Raw genomic sequence first — 16,209 nt, 5'->3', positions numbered from 1 at the left:
TTTTTTTTATTAATATTGCAAAAAATTAAAAGGGCAGAGGTGATCAAATGCCACTATAAGAAAGCTCTATATGTGGGAAAAAAAGGACGTAAATTTAGTTTGGGTACAGCGTTGTATGACCGCGCACTTGTCAGTTAAAGTCGCACAGTGCCAAGTTGCAAAAAGTGGCCTTGACGTAAAGCAGGAAAATCCTCCAGTGGTAAAGTGGTTAATGTCTAAACTGCTGGCAACAAAAGTGAGTATACCCCTAAGTGAAAATGTCCAAATTGCGCCCGAAGTGTCAATATTTTGTGTGGCCATCATTCTTTTCCAGCACTGCCTTAACCCTCTTGAGCATGGAGTTCACCAGAGCTTCACAGGTTGCCACTGTAGCGCCCTACCCCCATCCCAGGAGGTGGACCAAAACACCCATACAGCCCCAGTATAAATGGAGGGGGAGGGATGGTGGGATAGATGAAGGGGGAGTGTCTGACGGGAACCCCTCACCATCGAAATGGGGGGCTGTTGGCCAGAAGAAACGCTGCGACTTGGGCCGAGACCATGGTCGTACACGACCTCACGAGGCAGTTAACTTGCAGGCCAGTCCCTGTCTGGTGGGGCTATGTCGCGGCTGACCTAGCGCTGAGCTAAAGTCTGCGCGTGCTCGCTAGCCAGACTTGGGTGACCACTGGATCTAGATTATCCAGCCTGTCACCCAGTCCAGCAGTTGATTGTAGATCTCACAGAAAAAAAAACAGGAGAAAAATTTCTATCTAAAAAGAAAAAAATTGCCAGGACCAGAGATCCCAGCAATGAACTAGGTCCTTACTCCTGACTAGGCAGAAAAAAAACTGAGTACCTATAGCAGAGAGAGAGGCAGTATACCCCATGGGACTGCCCATAGGCGTAGCCAGACTTTTTTCTGCCTAGAGTCCTACTCCTGTAGGGGGCAGTATAACCTAATGGTTAAGAAGAGCAGGAGCGGAGTCCGTCAATGAATGAAAGAGAATGTTTGTTTTTTTTTTTTTAAATCATAATTAGGTAGAAAAGATGGCATCATAAATGTGGAGTATTTTTAATAGCTATCAGTGGGAAAAAAATCAATCAATGTTTAGATCCATTAGTCATACTTCTATTTTTAAAAATTCAGTTTAATTAGGGAAACAAAAATCTTACAGATTATTACTGCAGACTTTGTAAAAGTATGCTATTAAAATGGATCAAATCCAAGCTGTTTTATCCTGGTACCTCAATTGGAGAGGAAAGGACTGTTCTTGAGTTATAACTGGTAGAGAAGTAAAAAAACTTCTACATATAATATCAAATGCTTTGCACAAAACTTAACAGTATCATTAGTAGTGACATATTGTTATACAAAATTATAGCAGAAGGTTTACCAGGATATTGAAGAGCATTGCTGAGGAAATTGAATTCCATGAATTAAAAAAGGGCCACTCTAGTACGATGACCCATGCCGGAGTGTCCCTAATGAAAGAACGCCCTGCCATGGGTCTTAACTTTTCCTTTGTGCATTACAGTAATATACTTAAAAAACCAAAGTTATGAAAATGTGTTAGGTCCTTATTAATCACCCTTTGTTTCTTTGGATTGAGGTGGTTAAATATTATATATATATATATATATATATATATATATATATATGTATAGTGAACAAAATTATAAACGCAACACCATTTTTCATGAGCTGAGCTCAAAGAACTAAGAAAACCGGGATGCACCCATGAAGAGAACACCTCTCCAAAGTGCCAGATGCCATCAAATGTGAGCATTTGCCCACTCAAGTCGGTTATGATTAACTGCAGTCAGGTCAAGACCCCGATGAGGATGAAGAGCATGCAGATGAGCTTCCCTGAGACGGTTTCTGACAGTTTGTGCAAAAATTCTTTGGTTATGCAAACAGATTGTTGCAGCAGCTTTCCGGGTGGCTGGTCTCAGACAGCCTTGGAGGTGAAGATGCTGGATGTGGTGGTCTTGGGCTGGTGTGGTTACACGTGGTCTGCGGTTTTGAGGCCAGTTGGATATACTGCCAAATTCTCTGAAACGCCTTTCGAGATGGCTTATGGTAGAGAAATAAACATTTAATTCACGGCAACAGCTCTGGTGGACATTCCCACAGATAGCATGCCAATTGCACACTCCCTTAAAACTTGTGACATCTGTGGCATTGTGCAGTGTGATAAAACTGCACATTTTAGAGTGGCCTTTTATTGTGGCCAGCCTAAGTCACACCTGTGCAATAATCATGCTGTCTAATCAGCATCTTGATATGCCACACCTGTGAGGTGGATGGATTATCTCGGCAAAGGAAAAGTGCTCACTAACACAGATTTAGACAGAATGTGTGTGTTGTGAATAATTGAGAGAAATAGGACTTTTGTGTACATAGAAAAAGCCTTAGATCTTTGAGTTCAGCTCATGAAAAATGGGTGCAAAAACATAATGTTGCATTTATAACTTTGTTCAGTATATATATATATATATATATATATATATATATATATGTTGATAGATGGTGTGGTATTGTAGGATCATGTTGGATCCATATATCTTAGGGTTTTGTAAATAAAAAAAAAAAAGTTGCCTCTAGTGATACCTGTAAAGTCTGCAAAAAACATTTTTCCAGTCAGAGTACTGAATGTAATAAAATCAGCCTTATCCTAACCACTTAGCCGTTGGGGGTCTGTTTACCAAAGGAGAAGAGAATCTCCAATTTGCAAACTTAAAGTTCACTTTGGAAAGTGAAAGTTTATTCAGCTTAGTAAAAAAAAAATTTTTTTTGCACAAGATTAGATGAAAGGAGTGAGACTTGCCTAACTGTATTCTCGAATATAACTAAACGTTTAATTAGATCTAAAACCCCAGCACTAAAATATCATATAAGCTTTAACAAGTTATGTTGTGTTGACAACCGTCTCCCAATTGTGTTCCACTGCTGTCACCCCTTATGGAGTAGGGGAGTTGCAATCTGCTTTAATTCAAAACTAAACCTTAAACCCCCTCCCCTATGATGTAACTCACGTGTTTAATATGTAAGTCTGCAGCTATCTGGGAAATTAGCTTTTAGGTTACCTATCTATTCACCATGGGGACCAACATTATGACTGTGCTGACTGCAGACTGCCCAAGATTACTGTGTTAAATGCAACAGAAAATTACAGTATCTTGTCCCTATGATGAATATGGACAAGCTAGCTGTAAATACATGGACATACGGGAATTGATCAGCCATGAAACCACAAACTGCAGCCAAAACATGTAAGCCCATCATTACAAGGTAAGGCAATCAAACAGCCCAGGGAACACAACTACACTAACACCTAGTTAAAACTATGAAAACATTTGAAAGTATAACATGCTTTTAAGACTGAAAAGTCAAGTAGAACTCCCAGGGCCCAGTAGTACAGTCAACAAGTCTTTGGACAACATCTGATAGTATAGTAATCATAAAAAGGCTCTGCCCACCTGCATGTACCCTTGATCCAAGTCCAATAGGCGCACTTTTTGCATTAATTATACACATTAGTCTAGTGGTCGAAATAATTGCACAGTGCTTCCTTTGATACAAGCGTTTTCCCACACCAACTTAGAAAACCTGTTACCAGGCTTTTGTTAAAAAAAGAAAAAAGAAAAGCCTTTTCTGGATCCAGAGATTTTGGCCAAATACAAAAGCGTGTCAAACCTATCCTCTTTAGGAAAGACAAGTGAAATGATAGTCGCTAACAGGCTGGCTGTCAAATATCAAAATCTTTGACATATTTCAAACTGGTTTCAGAAAAAAAACTGCTCTAGTCCACCTATTGATGGCTAGAGACAAGGGAGATAACACTCCATCCCTATCCTCCTTGATCTTTCTGCTCTATTTGACACTGTGGACCATAACATCTTTCTCTATCGATTAAAACTGCTCTGTGGTCTAAAGGGTACTGTGCACAGCTGGTTTAAATCCTTCTCTTTAGGGGGATCACAAAAATCATGGCAGGAACACGCTCATCCTTTTCACTTCTACTACATTACGGGGTTCCCCAGGGCTCCATTCTGGCACCAATGTTATTTTCCATATACCTAATCCCACTAGGAAACATCATCCAACACTATAGTCTTAACTACTATGCAGTTGACACACAACTCTACCTGTTTTTTAAACCAGACGCTTGTGACCCTGTAACCAAGATCAATGGATGTCTTTCTGATGCACAAGAGTGGTAACTGGCTGAAAATGACTCCTGGCAAGACAGAAGTGCTTGTAAAGCCTAGTACACACGCAACGAATTTCCGCCGACCGGTCGTCCATTTTTTGTCCAGAGTGGTGTTTTGTTGGTTGGAATGTGCTCTAGACTGCACACGAATTTTGTCGACCGACAGAATTCTACTTCAGAAGTGATGTCATGTGTTGGTTTCCTTTATTTGTGTTCTTTCTTCTCTGAGCATGCCCAGTCTTGCTCATAAGATTTTTCCCAAAAAAAAAAAAATACCATAATTTTTTCGGCCGAAAAGTCGGAGTCGGTTGTCGGAAGCATCATACTAACAAGCTGAAAATCTGCAGATCGGTCGGACGAAAATTGCCGGCCGAATTTCGACTCGTGTGTACGGGGCTTTACAGTTGGTTCACACCTTGGAAATACAATGCTTATGTTCTCAAACCCCACGCACAGCTTGTATGTGATCCTGGACACTGACCTCTTGATTTAAGCAACAATTATTAGTTGACTTCCGGTCCTTGTTTCACCATCCCAGGAATATTACAAGAGTCAAACACCCAATTCCAGCAGAGGATATGCCAAGTAATCCACACTTTGTGTCATCCAGATTGGTTGACTGGAAATGACATTGTTTGCAGCTGGTACAGAATGCAGCAGCCAGGCTACCCACCCACCAGTCCTGTCACTGACACATCACCTGATTATTTGCTCCCTTTATAAGTAGGTAGGACTTCTTAAATAATACCCTCCATTTTTTTTGGAAAGCATTATTTAAAATTGGCCTAACTACTTATAAAGCCCTAGCATCTCTGACTAAACTTGTGGTTATGCATACGCCTGCATGCTTACTCCACTTCACAGTGAAAGCAAAGTATTTGTCCCTGATTTACCTTAAAATCTTTTAGATCTTGTACATTCTATCATGCAAAACCCTTAATGTGGAACAAGCTGCTTTCATTGTCCAGGAAGTATCCTCTGGGTGTTTTTTTTAAAGCAGGATCAAGAGACACATGTATTCACCCAAAGCTTATAACACCTAACAATTCCTTCTCTTCAAAGAACACCAACCTAATAAGTGTGTTAAGTACCGATGGAGAAAAGTGCTTTAAAAATGGTATTATTAGATCTGGGTGTCAATGAACAGCCTCTAGTCTTTTTGTGGACCTCATTACATGTATAATGATGCACATCATTGTGCACTTCCCTTGGGTCAATAATGTTGTAACTGACAGGAAGAAAGAGATGAAAGAATCACTTCTTCTTTACCTACTTCATCTTCTTCATAGTGCAAGTGCAAAAGGAAGCTCCTTGTGTTGTAATCCATTGAGACTGCATATAAATGACAAGTGAAAGAAAGAAACCGACTTTGCATCTGAGTGGGCACTATTGGTAGAAACTGCTGAATGCTGTTATTAATACATTACAAAGTAGATTTACGTTTTGTAAATGTTCCATGGTATTGTATGGCATTTGGCATGCTTTAGCAGATCTCCAAGAGGTCCCACATTGGTAATCCTCCCTTTTCCCAAAAATGTATATGGGCTAGTACGAATGCACATGGTCTTCCATTACGTATTTATAGTACTCATTTTTTTTATTGCATGAGGAATAAATAATGCTGAAAATAAGGCTAGCTTTTTGGCAGCATAATGTAAAACCAAAATCTTTGATGCAGGTAAAGACTAAGTGGGAGGGAAAAGGGGGATAGCAAAGATGAAGGTTGACAGAAGCAAATAATATATAGTTGGAAAACACAGAGAAACTGCTTCTGGTACAGAATCCTAAGGAGAATATGGAAAGTCCTGTTCAAACCCTGCCAGTTAAAAAAAAAAAAAAAACTTGCCAACTAATGGCGCTTTTCCACTGCATGGAACGAATTGGTTTGGCACTTTTCCACTGCATGGTACCGCATGGTACATATCAGAACGGTTCGGTACGGTTTGGTACAGCAGCGCTTTTCCACTACATGGTACGGCTCGGTACGGCTCGCTTAAACAGTACCACCTTGGTTCAGGTTCCAAGCGGGGCCGTACCTATACCATATCCCACAATCCTTTGCATGCAGCCTTGATTGTTTGTCACTACTAGCCACTGATTGGTCAGAGAATCGTTGTAATCCCACCCACTTACTAATTTAGTGGAAAAGCAAACCGAGCCGAGTAGAGCCTATACAGTGCTGAAAGGTGCCGACTCGTACCACGCCGTGGCGAGCAGGGCCAAGCAGTGCCGAGTGGAGCCGAGCCGGTACTTGCAGTGGAAAAGTGCCATATGGTTCCTACCATACAGAGAACGAGTTTGGGGTTTGGACTTATTGGGAGCAGATATAATTGTAAATAGATAATCCATACCATAGCATAGATGGATTTAATTAGGGTGATGTTCATAGAAATTTTTTTTTTTAACTTTAGCGCTACGCAACACAACTTTAAGAGGCTTTTTAATACTTGTAATTATGCTCATGTACAAAGAGTACATTATAGGTCGGACATACAGTATTTCAAAATAAATATTATAAAGCACACCTTTTTGGTGGCAAGCTCTGTATTTCTTTTGGCACTTTTTGTTCTTCCAATAAATATGCTACCATCTTTATTACAATATAATGGACTAGAGAATATTCAAGGCACCTGTTAAAAAAATTTATGACAGCTTTTTTCCTAAAATTAGACATTTTATTTTAATTACTTTTCCTGGTGAAAATGGTTATATATTAAAAATTAAAAATTAAAAAAAAAGAATCCCATAAGTGACAATTACAAAAGGGCCAGGACTATAGCTTTTACCAGACATCAAAAACAATCATTGTGATATTTAGGTCACTGTTCTGTATAAATAACATAGATTATCAAATCTAGGCACAGTGATGTCCAAGTTATGGGACAGATTCAGGTGCAAAGTTATTGAAACTGTAATCAGAGCAAAAGCAAACAGCACTGGCACAACCAGGCCTACATGATGCATATGGCGTATACTGTGTATAGGCAAGTCAAGACTTTAGCTCTGTTTATGCCCCTTAACTTTATTTAAACCTGAACTTCAGGCAAATAGCCAAATACACAGATGAGAATTGTTTTATCCAACTAAAGATTTGAATTTCTGTCCTTCCAGTATAGTTCTGCCTATCTGCTGGTTTTTCACTTACAATTGTTTCCCCTACCTCCACTCTGTAACTGGTCAATGAAAGGAGGAGCATACCGATGAGCTCATCACTCTGCTGTCTCCTCCTATCAGCTTGCTTTTTGTATTGCAGTACACTGATTTGCTCATGTGCTGCTCCCCCCACCCCTCCCAACCCCCCACCCGAGCTGTGCTGTACAGATTGTACAGAAGAATGCAAGGGACTTGTACCGAGTCAAACTCAGGTACTTAGACTGCTTGCATTTTAAAAACACATTAAATGACACGCTAATGATTTCGGAGCTGCAATCATTTGCGTCTTTTATATCTGCCTGGAGTTCAGCTTTAAGGAACAGAAACAAGAGATTTTCTCGAGCAGACTAAATGTTGTAGTACTTGATGCCATATACATTCTATAGCCCAGAGACGTACTCTGTACCGTTGTATTCACACGCTTTAAATGCAAACGTAATTGTGATCAGTTGAGCCTGATGTTACATTCGGAGTTACATTAGTTGCCACCAGCCAATATATGGCATTATTAAACAGTGCATAAATACAGTTTATGACTTCAGTCTCGATTTGCACAGGAATTGTATTCAGGATTGTCAGTCCGGTTTTGTAATCCTTTCCCAGTTTTCTTTTTCCTGCATGAATGCTGTTCTGCCACAGACGGCACAGTTTTTAGGCTTTAGATAAGTCTTTCAGATATTGCTTTTCTCTTCAAACCTTCAGTCGTGCTCCTAAATCTTCGTTTACACGGGATCTGGAGAATCTGGCACTGGCTCTGCACAGATAAAAAACAAAGCTTGATTTAGTTCTTTCATGCTGGCCGTAAACTAAAGACATTCAGAGATTCAAAAAGAATGTGGTAGCTGCCCTAAAACATGGAACTACCCTTTAAGTTCATCATCAAATGTACATGGGTGCAAAAAAAAAAAACACAATGTTGAAAATGTTAGTTAAAAGAAATTCATAGCTGCCCTCGGAGGCTTTCTGGAGTCATTCAGAACACTTTCAAGTTTCCTGTTTTTCATGTACCATGTAGGAGTCCATTGTTCATGTAAATAACTTTTTCTGGTATTATTATCATCAGTCTAGTTAGTAAGGAAAACTGTTCAGGAGAAATACCAATTTAAAAAGGGTGAATTCAAGGAAATGTTGATTTTCAATTAAAATTCTAAATTCAATTTAATAACCTGTAGGTTGCTTCTTGGAATTATACTTGAAGGCACGACCTGTTCGAATATGTACAATATAAGAAAAGTACAAATGTTACAAAGGTGAAGCAAATTCTTTTTTTGTAGCGCTAAAGGGAACATCTATAAAGCATCAGGCTCCATTCACACCTGGGCGTTTTCAGCTCCAAAAACGCTCAAAAGAAACGCTTCCAAAACGCCCAACAAGTAAAACCCCATTCATTTAAATGGCCCCTGTTCACATCTGAGCGTTTTGCAAAATGCCTGTAGCTGAAAAAAGTACATGAGCTTCTTTTTGGGCTGATTACCAGCGTTTTTGATAGATGTCAATGAAAAACGCCTGAAAAAATCGCGGTAAAATTGCGGTAAAATCGCGGTAAAAAACGCTACGCTCAAGTGTGAATGCAGCCTCAGTGTTTATACAGCTGCTTCAAATAACAAATATATGCTCCATATATATATATATATATATATATATATAAATAGTACAGCAGTATACTTTACAAATGTGCTTAGCGCTCCTCTGTTTTTGGGAATTCTTTTTCTGAGTAGAGGAATAGCAATAAAAATAAGCCCAGGAGGGGGGCATGGTAACTTACCTTGTCAAAGTCATGTAATCATCCTCTCTGCTGTAGTAAACAATGCAAAGTCAATGGGATACTGCAAGAAGCACATCACTGCCACTTGCATTTTATTAATAGGCTGTAAAATGCAGGTTGTGGTATGGACCAATGTTGTGGCATATAAATCTGCTCAGAATTATCAATGGCCCACTAAGCAATGATTACTTCAGTGCTCCCCAACCTTTTTATCACCACGGACCGGTCAACGTTTGATAATTTTTCCGTGGCCCGCTGAGGGGGGGGGGGGGGGGGGGGTGTGTCAATGCAGAGTGACCAGCGTGCCCCCAATCAATACAGAGTGCCACAGCATGCCCCAATCAATGCAGACTGCCTGCCACAGCGTGCCCCCATCAATGCAGACTGCCACAGCGTGCCCCCATCAATGCAGACTGCCACAGCGTGCCCCCATCAATGCAGACTGCCACACCCTGACCCCAATTAATGCAGAGTGCCACAGAATGCCCCCAATCAATGCAGAGTGCCACAGCGTGCCCCAATCTATGCAGAGTGCCACAGCGTGCCCCCAATCTATGCAGAGTGCCACAGCGTGCCCCCATCAATGCACAGTGACCAGCGTGCCCGCAATCAATGCACAGTGACCAGCGTGCCCCCAATCAATGCACAGTGACCAGTGCACTTACCTGATTTGCAGCGGCGGCTTCTCCTCAGTCTCCCCGTATCTCCTCGAGTCCTCCCTCCTCCTCCTTGGCCAATGGCATGGGTTCGCCTTTTGGCCAATCAGGAAACGGGTCTCGGACCCGCTTCCTGATTGGCCAGGAGGAGGATCCGTGTGACAATAGCGAATATTCATTCACTATTGTCACACAAATGGGTGGGCTCAGGGCGCACTGCTCTGCGCCCCGGGTCCACCCTTTTCTGAAAATTTTTTTTTTCTAAAATGGAAATAATGTAATGTTGTTTGGGCGGACCGGTACCATTTGAACCACGGACCGGTACCAGTCCGCGGCCCGGGGGATGGGGATCACTGATTTACTTGGTTGAACTTAAAAGAGTATGTATGGGATTCTATTTTCCCCCATTCATCCGATGCTGCATCTGGTCCCCCCAACGCCTCCACACTGAGAACCGTGCGACCGAACACCGCTGATCGCTCGGTTCTAAAAGCTCCCTGAGCACATTAGTGCTATGACAAAAGACATTGTAAGAATAGGGTTACATTGTATTTGAGTAGTTTGTCTAGACAGTGGCCACTCCTTTAATTGGAACCTTGTAAACAATTCTCCATAGAAATGTATAGGTGATCGGGACAATAAAGGCTTAGGTTTTCATGATGTTTACATGCAAGAGTAGTTTTTTAAACCAGATAGTGAAATAAAGTTTTGCTTTGGCAAACTTACCAAGAGATGGGAAGAAGACATCATTTGGTCCAGGGGGAGAGAGGGGAGTGTTGGGTTCAGAAAGCAGATGGCGACCTGAGTCTGACTGCTGGCGGCTAGACATGAAAATAAGCCGGGGCCTCTGTTCTGGATTTGCAGCAGGGGGATCTTCAAAGACAGGATTTTCAATACCTTGTGTATCACTGAAAGAATATATAATGAATGTGGTATCTGTTTCATCTATAGCAAGATCAATTTTATTTGACCTGAAGTGGTGCTCATTCTGTTTAGATGTAAATTTAATGTATTTGTGTTTATGAATGAGCTGTGTCTAAAGGCTTGCATTTGAAGCCCACTATGTGGGTAAAAGAAGCATTGCCGTTAAGTATCACTGCATGTATTATTGCTCATAGAAAACTTTGAAAGAAGAATAAAAACTTTTGTTTTTTTTCAGCACCACCATTAATATATATGTAAACTTTTGTGAACACTTGTCCATTACACCTATATGTGCTTGCTGAACATCTTATTCTAAAACCACGGCCCCTAAAGTCTGAAGGACAGTAAACTGGCTCTTTGTTTAAAAAATTATGGAGACCTCGGCCCTAAACAACAAATCAGCCAAAAGCACCAGGCCCTGATACCCATAACCCATTCTAGGATGGGGTTGTGACTTCATTCTAGTGATCGACCGATATTGGTTTTTCATTGCCGATACCGATATTTTGGCCAATGCAATCGGTATCGGCTGATATGGGCCAATATTTTCATACAAAATTATATATTTTTTTTTATTTGACAGGTACTCTTGTGGAGGGATCTGGGGGTCTAAAAGACCCCAAACCCCTCCTCTGCACTTAAAAGCATTCAAAACGCCAAGTTTGGCTGTTTTGAATGCTGTAATTTTTTTAAATCTGGTGCCAGACAGTACCCAGAAGTGATGTCACTCATGACATCACTTCCGGGTTTTTGACTGAAGACTCGATCAGAGCCGAATGTGGCTTTGATCGGGGCTTTGGCGGCCATGCAGGCTGCTTGTTCAGGTCTCCCGGTGGGACGGGAGACCCGGGCGAGCCACGGAAGGCGGCGGGAGGGGGGGGTACGTCACCTCCAGCTCCTTGTAATGACAGCCGAGCGGCTTCTCAGCCGCATCGGTTGTCATTACAAGACAGCCAACCGTCGGCTATGGACGCCGGTACCGGGCTGATTCCTCTAGCTGCAGACATCACTCCGGTACAAGCACTTTCCCAAAATATCGGCACTATCGGTAACCTCAGGGGCCGATTCTGATATATTGAAGAAAGTGCAGATTGGCCCTCGATATGCTCATAGTCGGTCGATCTCTACTTCATTCGCTATTAAGTGCACCTGAAATAGTATGCAGTTTCCAATATAGGTATCTTGGTTTGTGACAGATTTTCTTTATTTTTACCACAGACAGTAGTAGTTGATGGTGGTTGGATGAGCTTTCATTGTTTTTCCTATATGCATATGTATGCTCACATCACACAAGTTACAGGGGTTAAATTAGGGGAACTTTTGCTACTAACTGTGAAATACCAACTTGGCTTACAGCCCCAGCCTCTAAAGTTGGCCAGGAGTGTCAGTTTAGGTGTCTTGTCTCTTCTAGATCTAAGGATTGGTGGGATGGGGTAGTGATCACCAAATGTCTGTAGGTAATTTACGTTCTCTCTGCTGAAACTATAATGTACATAAAAACACCATATATGATTTTACACTCCAATCTCATCCATCATCACATTTCTAGAATGTGGTGGAACTATTCTTTGTGAGATTGGTGCTTTGCTTTTGTTTATTTTTTAATCAATAAAAAAAGCGGTTAAGGGCTTGTTCACACTTGACTAAATTTCTAACGCTTAACAATTGCTCCTATAGCGTTATTATGGGCATTAGACTCGCATTAAGAAGCTTTAGTATGGACGGTAGACAGGCGTTTTACAAGCGTTAATGAGGAGTTAAAACTGCTCCACAAAAGCCTATTCCATTACAGTTAAAAAGGTAATCTTAATGCCCTGCAACTGTCTGCCAGAGCATTTGCAAAGCGTTACCAAAGACTTGAATGGGAGGCATTGAAAGGCTTCAAACACCCCCTGACTTGATATGAGGCTTCAATTTTGAAGTGACACGATGCTAACGCTTCATGTTTTTGTAATGTGAACAGCACTATGTGCTCTCTATTGTATCTTGTGCAAATGGCTACTTTTAATGCCAGTGTGAACTCAGCCTTAATACTGTGGTAGTGATTAACTAACATCAAGATGTTACCACAGGGCACACAAAGCAGACATTTTTTTTTTTAATTCTTTATTTCTGGGGTAATTTTACATTAAAGTATTATTAGGGCAAAGTGAAAAGTGTAATAATTCACAGTCACTAATTGCAATCAATATCCTGACCTATGTTGGGTTCACACATGCGATATGGGAACCAGCGTGATTCCTGTGCAGGTTCCTGCATCACATCTAAATCGCAGGCAGATTACACTGCACTCTGCGAACCGATACGGGTGTCAATAGAAATTTATGACACCCCCAGATCAATTCCCAGATCACAGTGCAAATTGTGAAATGTCACAGGAATCAGATCGCATTGGGTGTGAACACCCTTGCCATCCAATTCCAGTGCGCACAAAAAAAAGGGTCCTGTACCATTTTGGTCTGACTGGATGCAAATTCAGCCATACAAACTGTATGGCTGAATTTGCATCGAACAGACATCGCATGTGATCTGCACAGCAACGCAGTGCAAATCACATGCGATGTCTGTGTTCGCACCAGTGTGAGCCCAGCCTTAAAGCCATTTTAAACTCAAAAATAAATGCACACACACTATATATATATATATATATATATATATATATATATATATATTGCAGCGTCCCAAATCCTAGATGATATGGCTATTTTACATTTTTAAGGCTACTTTCCAGTAGCACAGGTAAGACAAAGCATTTTCTTATGCAGGCTAGTGTAAGTTTCAGCTACGGTGTCAGTTGCGTGATGTGCTAGCATTTTAGTGCATCACACTGCATACTTGTTTTTTTTCCTTTTTTATTTATTTTTTTTTTATTTTATTTGAGAAGTCACATAGTTCTAGCAGCTACACTGCTTTGTGGTGACATGCAATGCCATCCATTGGGCTGCAGAAAAATGCAGACATGCTGCATTTTTCCACATTGCGCATTGCTTCCAATTAAATTCAGAATACGAACAACAACATACAAAGCCCCAATGATGAAACCTTTTGCTGGATTCTTTTCCTGGAGATCTGAATGTTGCACTTGTTTGGACTATAATATTTACCCTCCTTTTGTCTGGGTGGTTGGTGCACATATGTTTTTCAGATTATTTATTTGTATATTGTGATAATATTGCAATTTATTTATGCATGTTTTTGTTGTAGATTAGAACTAGATTGAGTGCGTCACAATTTTTTGCACGGTTTGTCTGTATTAGTGCTACACTTTAGTGCACAGGAAAAGTAGCACCATAGCCGTAAAAGCTGTGCCAGCTCTGGGCATTCAAAATAGGACATTAGCGCTCAGGAAAGGAAGGTGTGCTTTTTTTTTTTTTAAGATTCATAAAAACTAAAAAATGTTCTTTTTGTTACTTTTGTGGAATGACTTTTAGCAGACAGGCCTACAGAGACTTAGAAAGAGCTTAGAGCATTTACAACATAAAGAATGCATACCTGTCCATTCTCACTAACTCCTGTGCTCCTAGAATAACAAGAAATGAAAGTTAGGATGCGGTTTCTCATTTTGCATGAAAAATGACGAATGATGAAAAGCACTAAGTACACCTTTCAACAGCTTAACACCTGGGGCACTGCTATTCATTACTTGTGTTTATATCTTATTTGCACTTCACAAATTGTACATTAATATAACCTTTTTAGTATTCATTTCTGCCCACATAGACGTAGATTCTGACTGTAAAATAAATGGTTATTTATAGGATTTCACCTGTGTATGTACATTCCACAGCACTTCTTATTTGGTTGGGGACAGATATTTATGATGTCCCTCCCTTGGACACTTTTATTGCACTGCCCACTATAATAAAATATCTTTGTGTATTACAAGCTTAAGTTGTATAGAGCTGCTCAGCCAGAGTTAGATTTTTATTTGAACGTTTTTAGAAAATCCATTCATTAGAACATTTTTTCTCGCAATCAAAGAGTCCACCAATTTTATTTTCAAGCCCCTACAATTTTGTCCATTTGAATGGAATCCCAGAGATATTAACCAGAGCAGGGCGGCCGTTGTGCCCTGGATAACGTATCTGGTGTGTGATCAGCGCTTCCGGGTAAGGTGCGGGTACATGCCCGCATCCCCGGATGTGCGGTTACACCATTAGTAGTATAAAAATAAATAAATAAATAATGCCAATATACATACTAATATACTTATTGGGATTTTTTTTTTTTTTTTACCAGAGACATGATGTAGCAGAATATATTTTGGCCTAAATTTATATAAAGAAATTTGTTGTATTTTATTGGAATTCTTTTTTTTTTCCAAATTTTAGGTCTTTTTTATTTATACAAAAAAATACAAAAAACCCAGTGGTGATCAAATACCTAATAAATATTGCGCCCAGTGACTCAATCAAAATAATTAATAAATATGCATAAAACTTATAATAAGAAAGCAACCTAATGCTTATATAAAACATAAAACAATCCAAGTTTTTAAGAAACAAGTGATAAATAAAATCCCAATAGTGCAAGACTTTGAATCATAAGTGAACAGTAAAATCAAATAAAGGAATCAATCTTCATCTGTGATCTAAAACAGTGTAGAAAGTGCTCCACGCTTCGCTCAAGTGCTCCCGGTGATTATAATAATAGGTTGTAATATCCTCTATTAACTACTTCCGGACCGCCCACTGGCAGGGCCGCCTGGCTGCGCAAAACTACGTACATGTACGCGATTCTGTGCACGTGCTCTGGGGCTCGCGAGCGCACCACCAGAGCTTGGCTCCCACTGTGATTGGACACAGCAGGAGCCAATCAGCAGGTCCGGCAGCCGTGGTTAAATTTCAGTGCGATTTTTAAAGTCTGTTTTGAAATTTCATATCACTCAGGGGATAATACTTACTTCTGGCAGTCACTGCTTTTCTTTGTTTATACACTAGTATTAGTATGAGAGGCATGCACAGGATTCCAACAATACAAGCCACAATGGCCACTGCAGCTGCTGTTGTGCCTATAGGAAGGGAATAAAAAGCATAGAATAAATACAAATAAACTGTTCGAAAAATGTCCACATTCTCAAAGCCGTAGCCAAATGCACGCTTTTTACATAATTATTTTTTACTCCTGTATGTATAGCCAGTATCTGTGGCTCTGAAGGCATGCTACAGCCTGTTTCATAAATGTTATCGCTTCAAAGCCAGTTGATAACAAAGAAGGCTATGGCTCTAAAACAAAATTAGTAGAAACTCACGCAATAGCCCTGATTTGTCAAGCTGCAATATAACATATATGGCCCCAGAAATTGTAGTTATGACTTGTTTGCCCTGATTAATCAAGCTGTAAGAGTAAGGTGCCCTTAACAGAAATGAAGGCATGCTAAAGGGGGCTCCAAGTCAATATTTTAGCATGCTTTAAAGTGATAATAAAGTATTGTTAAAAAAATAACAAACATGCTATACTTACCTGTTCTGTGCATCGATTTTGGACTGGCCCGCCCCAATCCTCCTCTTCTCGG

The 16,209-nt window shown here is 40.4% G+C and overlaps 2 protein-coding genes across 3 annotated transcripts in view; one reads left to right on the top strand and one right to left on the bottom strand.

The window, feature by feature from the left end:
* Positions 1-16,209, top strand: part of CDH23 (cadherin related 23) — a 1,628,602-nt gene that overhangs the window by 1,308,419 nt on the left and 303,974 nt on the right. The gene's annotated exons all lie outside the window — the stretch shown is intronic.
* VSIR (V-set immunoregulatory receptor) overlaps positions 7,537-16,209 on the bottom strand; it is a 70,213-nt gene continuing 61,540 nt past the window's right edge. The window contains exons 4-7 of the mRNA XM_082268016.1: positions 15,598-15,705; positions 14,187-14,214; positions 10,497-10,678; positions 7,537-8,103 (exon numbers count right to left, since the gene is read on the bottom strand). Of these exons, the coding sequence (XP_082124142.1) occupies positions 8,072-8,103; positions 10,497-10,678; positions 14,187-14,214; positions 15,598-15,705 (350 nt within the window). The 3' untranslated portion in view covers positions 7,537-8,071. The remainder of the gene's footprint in view (positions 8,104-10,496; positions 10,679-14,186; positions 14,215-15,597; positions 15,706-16,209) is intronic.

Source organism: Pelophylax lessonae (assembly GCF_965119305.1).
Source record: "Pelophylax lessonae genome assembly, chromosome: 9".
In the NCBI taxonomy this organism is placed as follows: Eukaryota; Metazoa; Chordata; class Amphibia; order Anura; family Ranidae; genus Pelophylax; species Pelophylax lessonae.
This window is presented reverse-complemented; position numbering and strand designations above follow the sequence as displayed.